We start from the raw sequence: 13,584 nt of genomic DNA, 5'->3' as shown, positions 1-13,584 counted from the left end.
TTTAAAGTATTCTAAGAATAAGAATCACTGATTTAGAGAATCTTAATATTTTTAATAAGGAAAAGTAAGCACTTTCAAATTATATAAAGTACCAATACCTCAGTTTAAGAAATTGCTTTCAAACAAAAAACACCTTTTAAATTAGAAACATCAAATATAGTATTTGTGTAAAATCTATGTCTCAGTTTTGGTCTGCAGTCAATATATATATTTTTTTTAATAAATGGCAATTTGTATATCAACTATGTACCACTGTTGGCTTCAAAGCAGGAGATTTTGCAAAAGAAAGGAGATCATTTCTGGTACTGTTACCTCCATAGCATCCCATCCTTCAAAGGATGGCCTCCTTCATTAGTCCTACACAGTCCTGCTGCAGTTAATAACAACATATGCTAGCCACACCCCTTGTAAGAATGGATATATCATCCAGGCTTGCCCAAGCATGCCACCCCATTGCCCTCTTTTCACAGTAAGTGGGGGCCCGGCGCGGTGGCGCAAGTGGTTAAAGGTCCTCACCTTGCACGCCCGGGATCCCATATGGGCGCTGGTTCTAATCCCGGCAGCCCCGCTTCCCTTCCAGCTCCCTGCCTGTGGCCTGGGAAAGCAGTCGAGGACGGCCCAAAGCTTTGGGAACCTGCACCCAAGTGGGAGACCCGCAAGAGGCTCCTGGCTTCGGATCGGCATAGTATCGGCCCGTTGCGCTCACTTGCGGAGTGAATCATCGGACGGAAGATCTTCCTCTCTGTCTCTCCTCTCTGTATATCCGCCTTTCCAATGAAAAAATAATAAAAATAAATCTTTAAACACAGTAAGTGGTCCAAGACACAGGCACAGGACCTTGTACAAGCCTTGCATGATATATGTCTTTGGATTCAGATACACACACAAGGATGAGAAGAGCTTTGTGGATCCTCTGCAACCGGAGCATTCCATTACCTCCCTGCTCTTTTCTGAGGAATGTGCCAACTGGAAGCAAAGCAAGCCAAGTAGTAGTTCAGATGAGCATCACTTGAGAACATTAATTTCACTGTTACTGAACTATGCCTGGAGTTTTCATGCATTTAAGTAAATAAATTCTTGGCCTAAATTAACCTCTTCTGCCTGCTACACAATTCTAACACAGAGAGAAACCAGAATGCGACCTCATGTGACTTTCCTCCCTTTTCCTGATGAAAGCAAAGCTATACATCACAAAACATTTATTGCAAACTAAATAACTACATCCAAAGAGTAATGTCATCTCCAGGATTAATCCATTAAAGTAGATATTTTTATGTCATCCTATTGAAGGAAAACACAGAGTCAAGTTTAACTCTATTTGATTAAATTCAGAAAATTTTATTTATTTATTTATTTTTAGGATTTATTTTATTTTTCAAAAGCCAATCGTGCACAGGGAGGAAGAGCAATCACACACTCATTAATTCTCCAAATGGTCGCAAAACCCAGGCCTGCACCAGGCCAAAGCCAGAAGCCAGGAGCTTCACCCAGGTCTGCATGTGGATGCTGGGCTTGAGCCACCTCCTGCTGCTCTCCCAGGCACGTTGGCAGGGAGCTGAATCAGAAGTGAAGTAGCTGGGATTTCAACTGGTGCTCATTGGGGTTGCTGGTATTATAGGTAGAAGCTTAATCCATTATACTACACATTTCATCCCAGAGAACAAAGTATTTATTAATAAATATTTCCATTTTTCTGCTTCTGGGATACTTTTATTTCATAAAACTACTTCCTTTAAATGTCATCGTGGGGGCCTGGCGCAATGGCGCAAGTGGTTAAGGTCCTCGCCTTGCACGCCCCGGAGTTTCCCATATGGGCACTGGTTCTAATCCCAGCAGCCCTGTTTCCCATCCAGCTTCCTGCCTGTGGCCCAGGAAGGCAGTCAAGGATGGCCCAAAGCTTTGGGACCCTGCACCGCATGGGAGACCCGGAAGAGGCTCTTGGCTTCGGATTGGCTCAGCTCCAGCCATTGTGGCCGCCTGGGGATCTTCCTCTCTGTCTCTCCTTTCTGTATATCCGCCTTTCCAACAAAAATAAAATAAATCTTTAAAAAAAAATGTCACCATGCATAGTAAAATTCCACTCACTGTCCTGTGTAACTCCCAATCAGGACAAGATACAGTACAGCTTTTCACAAACATTTCTGAAGCAAGAAAAATAATAATATGCTTTAAATTCTCTACAAAGACATAACAGCAGCAAAGATGCCAGGAAGTTTCAAGTATATCAATCACTGTGTATACGCACAACCTTATAATAAGGAAAGCCATTAAACAAAAGATCCTGTTAGTAAGTTTGAATCAAAATTTATTTCCCATTCCTATCCTATATTTCTCAAATAAGTCATGGGAGAAAAAAAAGTTTAGCCCTTTATATCGCTTACTGAGTCTCTAAGACAATGTTTATTATGCATTAATAGAACACCTATGCGTACAGTCTCTCCTTTCTCAGACATTTAGAAATGTCAGAAGCCAAATTATCGTCCTCAAAGGGCAGCCCAGGCTGCGCTGGCCATACTGGAATGACAGATAAAGTGGGGGAAATTGCTCCTTGGAACTGTTGCCATGCATCTGAATGGCTGCGTCAGGATAAAACTGCTGGAGTTGGAGGTGGGGGTCTAAGAGGGAATGGAGATACTAGGACATCACTTTTTTCACTGGAAATCAATCATCCGTGACCACAAAAAGCAGGCAGGATTCAGGTGCAAAGCTTTTTGGAGATCCTTTTTAACTACAATAGCAAATTGTGTTTTCCCAGAAAACTGGCTGGATTTCCAAAGCAACCCAAATACACCTGTTTATCATAAAGAGTACTATTAACGGTTATATTACAGCTAATGTTATAGCTTAAATAAACACATATCCGGTATTACATCAAAAGTTGAATAATGCTGAAGGCAGAAACAGTATTAAGCATCTTACCAAGATTTTTTTCTATGAGAAAACATGTTTCAAGTTCCAATTAAAAAAAAATGACACAGTTCATAGTGGAATTACCTACACATTTAAATAATTAATATGACTTTCATTTTCTAATTATTTTATAATGTACATTTGGATCAAAATAAAATTTTATATGCAAACACACACAGTTCAGAGGAACCACACAGCAGATTTTTCTGTGCTGAATTTTCTTGCCCTGTGTTTTTTCCTCCTCTGCTTCTTACCTACTACTCAAAAGGTTCTAATTCCATTCAAGCAAAACCTGTCCATCTTTCACAGCCAGAACAAGGTCAGAATTCTTCACCATGTCCTCCCCAACAGCACAAGTCACAAAATAAGGGCAGATGACAAGGCCCATTTCAAGACATTAAAAAAAAAAAAGATACATTTCACGTTTTCACAGATGCTGTATGATCACCAAGATGAGGGCAATTCCTAAGAATTCAAAGATATATTTTATGGGAATAAAACATTTCTTTATTGCAAGCAAATTGCTTGATTTGGTGTTCAATCAAAATATAACCAGTTTCAAGATGAGTGAAAAAGTGGCCTGTGAGACCTATCCCAAAAATGAGACAGTATGGTATTTTATGGGCAATTTAAGGAATTTTCCCAAAGACAATACAGTTTATATTTTATTTCTGTGTGTGTGTGTCTGTGTGTGTGTGTGTGTGTGTGTGTATTAGAGATTCTTGGGATCCCAAAACCTTTCCAAGATACAACCCCACAATCATTTTTTAGAACACAGTACATATCCAATTAAGCAGTCTAGTTTTCACCCCAATTCTCGCTAAAACTTACCTGAAGAGTTTAAATATTGGGATAAAAGTGAAATCCTTACCACAAGCATTCCTCACCAATGAGTCATTGAGCTCCCACTACATTGTCACACTCGTGATAAGAGACCATTTCTGACTCCTTTTTACATTGCCAGCCAGCTCAGCACTCCACATGGGGGTGCAGCACTAAGAGTTGGTGCAGGGAATGAATGCTTACCACTAACAGAGCTTGTTGTTTTGCTTTATAAATCAAAGTAAGCAGCTCTCCTTGGAAAACATGCTGGATAATATTTACTCTTCAAGGAGAAGAGCAATGAATGGATCCACAAACAAGTCTGTCAACCCCTGACTCCCATCTACTGGAACTCCTGCCCTTGATAGCAGATTAAAAATTCAGGACATGCATTCTCTACACAATGTAGTATTTCAAAGAAATTACTCCTCAAAATCTCAGAAGAGAAGCAAAACATAACTAAAGGTGACAGTTTTGTAGTTTTCAATAACAAAACATTTATCCTTTGTTAAATCACAAAGAATCAAACAATGACTTTGAAATTGGTGTGGTTTAAAACAGGTAGATACAGTGGTTCAAAAACAGAAGCTCTCCTACAACACACTCCCTAGATGTTAAGAGCCCAGAAAACTTATAAAGCACTTGAAGGTCACAGAACAAGGACTTTATATGAGCTATTATCCTGGGAAAGTCAGACACTGACATCACAACAAATATAGAGATCACCAAATATTAATGAACTTTGTCTCATAACAAAAGGTTTTACACAGTACTTCTCAGGATCTCAGGGGAAATAATAATTCATAAAGTCACTCAAAAAAATTTTTATAGACTAAATTGTAAGATCTTGGAGCGGGCGTGGCATGGTAGCCTAATGGCTAAAGTCCTTGCCTTGCATGTGCCAAGATCCCATATGGGCACCGGTTAATGTCCCAGCAGCTCCACTTCCCAACCAGCTCCCTGCTTGTGGCCTGGGAGAGCAGCAGAGGATTGGCCATAGCCTTAGGACCTTGCACCTGCATGGGAGACCCAGAAGAGGCTCCTGGCTCTGGGTCAGCTCTGCTCTGGCCTTATGGCCATTTGAGAAGTGAACTACTGTACAGTAGATCTTTCCTTCAATCTCTCCTTCTGACTGTAGATCTGATTTTCCAATGAAAATAAATAAATCCATTAAAAATAAAGATATCTAAGAATAAGAGCAGAACCAACAAAGCAACCAGCAAAAAATGACATACTAAAAGAATGAATAAAATTAAATGTAACTGAGATGTTTGGATACTGTACTCCCACAAAATGATGGGTAGAGATGACAATGACGTAGTAGGAGCCATTACATCACTGAGTTTGCCACTCTGGTATAAACTCATCACTCGCGTGAAAAGAAGGCATCAGTGAACAGAATCTGCAACCTGAATCCTTTTGTTATGACCAACAGAACAAAAAGAAATTGCTAGCAAAATATAAAGGGGGGGGGGCTTTGTCAAATTTACATGTATCAAAATGTGATACCTCCCCCCCCCAAAAGGCTTATTTCACCCAATCTCTAGTTTTTATTACTTAATATAAGGTACTGAAGAATTTTTCCCATTGTAAACCTAGGAGGTTGGCACTTGCTTTCTTTTACCATTGTCTTCTTCAAACACTACAACCGTCTAAGAAAAACTCACAGAAGTCCCAAATAATCCGCCAGGACCTCCTCTACCAAAGCAAACAAAACAGTGCAAAAGGATCCAAGGGCCGAGAAGAAAGACACTAAGTTTTTTTCCATTAATTACATAATATAAATATGCCTTATTTAAAAGCCCCTAGTCATGTTTCTTCACCATGAGGAAGTGATTTCCAGGAATCAGCACATTTTGGCAAAATTCCCTTATAAATTAGTATCCCCAAGAGTCAAAGCTTTTTACCTATATTTCACTGACATTACACAAGATGCTTCAAATTAGTTTTTCTGAAACAAACTGTAACATTGTTCCCCTGATTTCACCTTTAGCTATAGAGGGTGATGACAGTAAGTTCCTTAAAAATCAGTTCACAAGGACATCAGGCTCTGACTGTGTTAACACTTCATCTCCAGAATAAAAATGCACATATTTACATGCTTAAATACATGTTACAGGTACATGGAAAAGTAACTTTATAAATTCCATAAAATCCTGTACACTCAAAGTTAGGGGAATTTTAGAACTAAATTAACCACCTGTATCATTAATCAAACTAGAACATGTTAAGAACATATTCTGAAGTGAAATCAAATAAGTTAATTCTGATCATAGCATGACTATCACGAAAACAATTTCCTCTGAGTTCCAAAGTTCAGCTTCCTTTACTGCTAGGAAAATAACAAAGTTCAAATTCAAGTGACAACTTCTTTCTGCAGAAAAATAAACAGAGTCATAATTAACAAATAGATAACTAGTTGGGCTAAGTAATGGTAGAACCAGGAAGTGTTAAAACTACCGAAAGCTAAATACGATGTTAATACTAAGCTGTAGTAGAAAATTCCTTCATTGTCTCAGAAAAGCTTCAGGGACCAGAGCTACTTTCCATTATCCACTAGAGATTACCAAATAAATAAATAAATAATAAATAAATCTCCAAATCAAAGCTGTAGTCAGTCACTGCCGGAGAAACACATGAAGTCATTTGATGGATGGTGCTGGCTGTGGCTGGTCTCCCTCAGCACCCAGTAGAAGAGGAGAAGGGAGGCAGGGAGTAATGAGTGGTATGGCAGCCACAGCCCACAAGCCAGCTCAGCTGTACCCCGCACTCAGTCAGTCCCCACTAGTGTTACAGCTGAGAGATATGCCTACATCCTCTATTTTATTCTTATACTTGCTAATTTCTAAATGACGTGTTATGGACACAGCTTAGCAGTCACTAGTCAAGACAAGACAAAGAAAGCTAAGTACACTTTACAGCACCTCATTAAGTTGAAAAATTCATTTCACAAAGTTCAGATAAAAGGGAAAGCTGGCAGGGCAACCTTCTTTTCCCCTGACTGTGTTTTAACCTCTTCTAAATCAGCCACAGCAGCAGAAGCTCCTTGCCTCCTCTGGAGATGACATTTATCCTGGTTTTAGCCAAATCCAAAATTCTACAAATAATCTCAAGCTCTTAACTTTCAATATTTAAAACTCTTGTGTTTACTGTGCAAAAATCTTTGGCTATTTTATAACAAACACTGCTTTTTTAAAAAAGCGATTCAATAAAGTCATTTAACATAAAACCTAACGCAAGACTAAGATAGCAGGGTTAGTGTTTTTTAAAGACATGAAGACTTCTATACTCAATTTGCTTAGAAACAATAATATTAATCTCAAGTGGCACGAACATAACAATGTCCACCAGGAATTATCAATATAAAGTACATAAACAAGTAAATAAACAGAGTATTTAGACCTTATACTAATTATTATACACTGTATTGCAATCAATGCTATTCTCTTTACCATGACTAAATACCTAAAACAAGACAGTGTCTTCAAATACCATGAGGGCAAAGTTTTCTTACTATAAAAACAACATTCAGAGGCATAAGATGTTTATTTAACACAGAGATGAGTATTATGAGTATTATGAAACACACTCTAAACCTTGAATTATCTTCTTAACTTCGATATACAGACTGAGGAACTGCATCATATGTAGACAGACTGATGTTCATTAAAGAGCTATTTCCCTAGTTTTCCCAAAGCATCACAATTACTTCTAATGCATTCGTTTCATCAATCTAAACACAGTAAGGCAGTTTTTCTTTAAATAACAGTTATACTCTCATTTATGCCTCAACTAATCAAAACAAAACACAAAGTGATGCCTCAGATGCTCTCACTGCCCAGTGCCTCCTGGGACGGGAGCCAAACGGCACCTAGCCACAGCAAGGCTGTCCGTCTACGAGGTGGCCAAAATCAACAAAGAAAAATTCACATAAACCCATAAATACAAAACGATGATGATGATGATAATGGAATAGAAAACACCCTGTGTATACACTGCACCACAAACCATCAGTTCCCATTAAGCACAACAATCTACCAGAGATGTTTCCAAAGTGAGCTGCTGAGAAAAAAAAAGGAGGTAGACAAATTTTTCTCCAGAATTTTCTAGCATTCTGTAGTGAAGAGATGGAATGATAGCTAGACCAGATCACAATTAAGCAGTACCATATACTCAGTAGAGCACATTTAGACAAAAAGAAAAAAAAAAGATTTCTAACAATATTATAATCCTAATTCCCTCTCCTACAAGCATCACAGAAGACAGAACAACATCCCACCCGTGCTAAAAGAATCGACGTTACAGTGGACAACAATCCATCAGGACTACTACACACCAGCAGCTCTCACTGTACGCAAGATCAATGCTTTGAAACTGGCAAGTATGCCTTAAACGTAATGTGCTTTGCAGCAGATTTTACTAGCATGAAATATACCAGGGCAACGGGTCCTCTTTGCACCTACCACTTCAACAGAATTCCGTGAAAAATCAAAGCTCTACAAAATCCTTTTACTCAGCTAGGGTACCTGGCTCTTCCTTCAAAACCCAGCCTCTATTCAACAGCTCCTTGCAAGAACTCCCGCTGGAGGCAGATATCACATATCCTACCGTCCTCCACACCCAGACACCTGAACCACCTGGCCTTGGAGTTAGCCTGTTTGTCAGTTCCGAGGGAGACGTCTGCTGGTGTGCAGGAAAGCCAGAAGCAGCTAAGCTGCACCGCACCGCCAACACCAGGTGGGAACCCTGACACCAAGCGTACCAATAGTAAAAACCGTATTCCCTTTTAAAAGGTGCTTAAGGCCGTGCCCAAGAAAATGCTACAAATCCTGAGGACCTTCTCCACAAAGCAACACAGGAACCGGCTGGCCTTCCCTCCAGTCAAAAACTCTGCTTGTGGTGGGAGACGGAGCCATACATTAAGGAAAAACCCAGCGTCTCTGATCGCAGTTTTGTGTGACAGGGCAGTCACACCAAATCCAGAAACTCAGTTTTCCAATCTGCAAAATGGGACTCGGCACCGCCTTCCCACCCCATCACCACTTCTCCCGGGGGAGTCAGGCACATCCTAGAAATCGGAGGGGGCAGATGCCGACGCCCCAGGACGCCCACCGCGGACCGCCCGGACCCCTCTCCCCACCACCAGCATCACAGAAACGCGGTACCTGGCTTCACGGTCTTGAGACGGATGGGCTCGCGGAAGTGGCGCATGACAGCCACGGTGTCCCGGTTGGTGAGCCCGCTGACCGGCGTCCCGTTCACCTCCAGCAGCACATCCCCCGGGCTGGGCGCCTGGCCCGACACGACGTAGCAGGTGCTCCCGCCGGGCTCCTCGCGGAGCCGCCCCAGGTAGGGGAACTCGCCGCGCTCCGCGCCGCCCCGGATCTCGGCGCTCAAGTCGCCCGGGGGCCCGGCCCAGGACACCGAGCACTCCTGCACCTTGCTGAGCCAGTGCTTCTTCTTCTTCAGCGTCTTCGACATCCCGAACCCCGCTGCACCATGGGGGAGACCCCGCGCGGGCGGCCGGGGCGCCGCTCCCGCCCCCCTCTCAGCCGGGGCACCCCGGGCGGCCCGCCGTAACCCGGCTCAGGGGTGGGGGGCCTCGCCGCTGCCGGGGGGCCCCCCCAACGCCCACCACCACAGCCCGCCGGGGGTCGGCCCCTGTGCGAGCCCCAAGACGCCCCTCAGACGCCCCTCCCGGCTGCGCTCTCCGGAGCTGACCGGGCTCCGCGAGAGCCACCGCGGGTTCGGCTGAAGAAAGGGAAAGGGAATTTGTCCCCGGGCGGTTCCAGAAGGGGTTCCGGGCGGGGTCACTGCCGACGGCTGGCCCCCGGGCTCCGCGCCCGAGCGGCGGGAAAGGCTGAGGCCGGGGGGCGGGGAGGCGAGGGGAGGTGGTGGTGGTGGTGGTGGTGGAAGGGGGGGACGGGAAGAGCCGGATCGGGCGTAAAAAAATAATAATAATAATAATCCGTCGGGGGCGCGCAGAGGCGCGTGTAGACCCGTCGCCGGCTCGATCGTGGCCGCTGCGGAGCTGGAGCGCGGAGACCGACGCCTGGCCCAGGCTGCCAGGAAACTGCCGCTTTCAAACCCGCCGCAACCTCCTCCTCCTTCTCCCCCCTTCCCTTCCCCCCGCCCGGCCCTCAGCCACGGCCCCGCCCCCTCCCGCCGCGCGGCGCCCGGCGCGCTGCCGTCACAGGCCGGCGCTTGGGAACGAGCCCGGCTCTCGGCTCTCGCGCCGGGGATTGGGCCCCGGCAGGCAAGGGGCGGGCCCTCGGCGAGAATGAGGGCGGGTGATTGGCGGATGGGAGTGGAGGAGGCGGGTACTAGAATGACTGAAGTTCAAGAGAGGGTTGGAAAAAAAAAAAGTTTGGAGAGTGAGCTGGAGGCCCAAAGGGAGGGGCGGGGAAGTGGAGCGGACTGCGGGTCGCCCGGCTGGGAGAGGCTGTCCGGGGCGGCGACGGGAGCCAGAGAAAACTCGGATCCGAGGAGTGCCCGAACTCCCCGAGGTGGGGGCGTGTCCGGCGAGCCAGGCGGGGCCGAGGGCGGAGCTGCCGCGGGGCGCGGCGAGGAGCCGAGGTGGTTAGACTGGTCGGCCGCGCACCCCGAGTCCCCGAGTGGCCTGCTGCAGCTGGACCTGGAGTCCACTGTTCCCTTGGTGCAACAGATGGTTCCTGAACGGCCGCCGGAGCTCCGCAGGGCTCCGGAGTCCTGTGCGTGGAAGGTGGCAGACAAGCCCTGCTCTTTAACTGCGCCGTGAGCGCAGGCACAGGAGACCATCTCTCTGAACCGCTGCAGCCTTGGCTGAAAGGTGGAGATGATTATACGCACCCGGCCGGGTTGTTGGTGAAGACTGTGTGAGATACGCGTGAGAGAGCTGCGTGGTGCCTGCCAGAAAAGGAGTGCGGCTTAGTGTTCCAGCAGCAGTTGATGCTGAATTTGTGGCTCGGAGCAATTGGGCTCCTGAAGGGGTGACTAAAACAGAGGTCCTGCTCTCCCGGAGGTTGCATTGTAGGGCGAACGCCTCCTGCCTGGGACAAGATGTGTGGAGTGCGTGCTGGTGGAAGGTGCGTTGGTAACTCACCTCGTAGCCACCATGCTTACTGGCTGTGTGACCTTGGCCAAATGGACACCCCAACGTCTTTCCAACACTTACTTTATTATTTATTTGGGTTTTTTTGTTGTTGTTGTTGTTGTTGTTGTTGAGAAACTCCTGAGCTTTCCTCCCTGGCTTCATTTGCCTTCCCTGTCTTTGAAGTACCCTTCGTTCCGTGTCTTTGAAAAAATTATATCCTTTCTCATCCCGACTGCCATTTCTTTTAAGAATTTTTTCGTTTTCATTGGAAAGGCAGATTTACAGGGAGGAGACAGAAAGATCTTCCATCTGCCGGTTTACTCCCCAAGTGACCACAACAGCTGTAGTCAAGCTGATCCACAGCCAGGTGTCAGGAGCTTCTTCTGGGTCTCCCACGCAGGTGCAGAGTCCCAAGGCTTTAGACTGCCCTCCACTGCTTTCCCAGGCCACAGGCAGGGAGCTGAATCAGAAGTGGAGTCGCCCCAACATGAACCAGCGCCTATATGGGATCCCAGCGCTTGGAGGTGGAGGACTAGCAAGCTGAGCCAATGCCAGGTAGCCTTCTCTGATTTCTTGTCCTCTGTGCTCTGACACTTTGATTTTGCTTTTGCTCTCCTTTTAGTGGCAGAAGAAAGCCAGTATTTAGACTGAGAATAACTCACCCAGAATCTCAGCACATCTCAGATAGACTGAACCAAGCAGGGACAGTGGCTGTGATTTCATTCCCACCAATGCATCAGGCAGCGTTCTGGCAGAAAACAAATGACATGCATAGAGGTGTGGGAAACCACAAGGGAGGTGTGGAACCCTGGGGCTCCAAGCTCCTAGATCTAAGAAGGCAGGAGAAGGAACCGTTACTAAAGCACAGGGCCAGAGAGGACAGTTTGATCAGAACCTGTGACCTGCAGTGGGCAGAGGCACTTCTGCTTCATCACCAGAAAGAAGCTGGAGCCCAACATCCCATCTTCTCTGTCCTGGGCTAAATCCCACTGGAAGCCAGGAGAGCCTTTGGATGTGGTCCATCCTCAGCCAGTTTCCCAGAGAAGAGAAACTGTGTATCAGCAGCTGGGAGGGAAATACCCAGCATGCATACCTGAGATAAAACTACTACCTGGACTGATGGATTCCTGGATGGAGTGTTGACTAAACTCAGAAAAACTCTCCCCGCCTAGATCCCATCTGTTTAGCATGCCTCTGGCCATAAGGAACAATAGCCCAAAGCTTGAGGGCATGTATTGCATCTTTAACAAGAATTGCAACTATTGGTCATTTCAAGGTTAGTCTTGGAGTCGAATTCTTGGGTTTGCTCAATGCCATGACAAGCCATGTTGGCTTTTGTCACCTCTTATTTGCAATATAGCTGCCACAGCTCTAGACATTATATCCTCAGAGGTCACTGTCCAATCATCATCTCCTGGAAGCAGGAAGGGAGGGTAAAGGAGCACTTACCAGCCACTTTTATGAGGAAGAGAAGTCTTTGCCAGACTGCCTCCCACATGGTCACCTGCTCACCTCCCACGTGGTCACCTGCCTACCTCAGATCAGTCACTCGGTAAATAGGATTGCCACCATTCATTAAGTTGACCATGAGTCACTTCCAAACAAAGAGGGAAGTTTGAAAGGAAAAAGAAGGAACTAGTGTTAAAAAGACACCCCCAACAGTGTCTGCCACACACCTCAATCAGGATTAAGTTACACTGATTCCTGGGCACAGAACTACAGTGATCAGGGGCTTGGAAATCCCAGCTAATCAGCTTACTAGTTTTATGATCTTGAGCAAGGTATTTAACTTCATCTAACTTCCATTTCCTCATCTATAAAATGGGCATATCACTTTTCTAACTGGCATGTAACACTAGGCAAAGCTATTTGAGTTAAGCACCAAATAGGGTGTGACCAATAAAGAATATTAAAATCATTTTCATTTGGGCTAAACTGTAATATTTATGACAAATCCAAATCCATTGCTAATCACCTTTAACCTGTTAACTTTTCAATTCACCATCTTAGAGTAAGCTTAGACTCAATTTTTTAAAATATTCTAGAAGTAAGCTGCCTACTCTGTTGATTAATTCATGTAAGATACTAGTCTGGAAATTATTACATGGTTAACAGGATCATATTATAAGCTTCTGTCTCTAAAATACCACCTAATTAATCAGATTGCACCTATGTTTATCAGTGGCTCCCAAACTTAATGGTGGACTTCATAGTTGTGATTCTCACTGGGGAATATTAATAAACCAAAAACATAAATGAGACAGTTGAGCTTAATGAGCTCCAGGATTTCTTTGGGCCATCTGTAACCTCTAGAGAGGTTGCAGCAGCTCCAAGCATCATGTTCTCAAACAATGATGTCCCAAAGAAGGGAGGGAGATAACTCCTTTCTTCTTTACAGATCAAGGGACACTTCTGCAGAAGGCCTGTAGTTCATTAGCCACAGTTGCCCAAATGTCCTTTAGTAACCAGTCTTCGCCAAGGTTAATGAAATGCCACTCATGATCATGTAGTTTCATCGTTGAGGTGCCAAAAGAGCCGAGCCTCTTGCAATCAGCATGGCTACGCAGTATCTAAACAAAAGTGACAAGAAGGGGGGGTGGTCTTATGTGAAGAGAGGATGATGGCTTTTGGATAAACAATTCATAGTGCCACAAATACACTGCAATGATTTAACTCTATTTTTTTTTTTTTAGCCAAGTGGAAAGTTGATTTCCTGATATTGTGCCAAGTGTTCCTAATGAGAGTTAAATAAGCCTACCTGTTTAAGTAGGAAAGCTCCC

General features: G+C 44.9%; 1 protein-coding gene across 2 annotated transcripts in view; it reads right to left on the bottom strand.

Annotated features, from left to right (window-relative positions):
* MAGI3 (membrane associated guanylate kinase, WW and PDZ domain containing 3) overlaps positions 1-9,301 on the bottom strand; it is a 202,002-nt gene extending 192,701 nt beyond the window's left edge. The window contains exon 1 of one of the 2 annotated variants that reach the window (XM_040998530.1): positions 8,898-9,301. In XM_040998530.1, coding sequence (XP_040854464.1) covers positions 8,898-9,213 — 316 coding nt within the window. In that variant the 5' untranslated portion in view covers positions 9,214-9,301. The remainder of the gene's footprint in view (positions 1-8,897) is intronic. The other variant, XM_040998529.1, reaches the window with a different exon arrangement.
* Between the last annotated feature and the right edge of the window lie 4,283 nt (positions 9,302-13,584).

This window comes from Ochotona curzoniae, unplaced genomic scaffold, assembly GCF_017591425.1.
Source record: "Ochotona curzoniae isolate NIBS_2020 unplaced genomic scaffold, NIBS_Ocur_1.0 scaffold_1037, whole genome shotgun sequence".
Taxonomy (NCBI): domain Eukaryota; kingdom Metazoa; phylum Chordata; class Mammalia; order Lagomorpha; family Ochotonidae; genus Ochotona; species Ochotona curzoniae.
The sequence above is the reverse complement of the archived record's forward strand: the minus strand, read 5'-3'. Positions and strand labels throughout refer to the sequence as shown.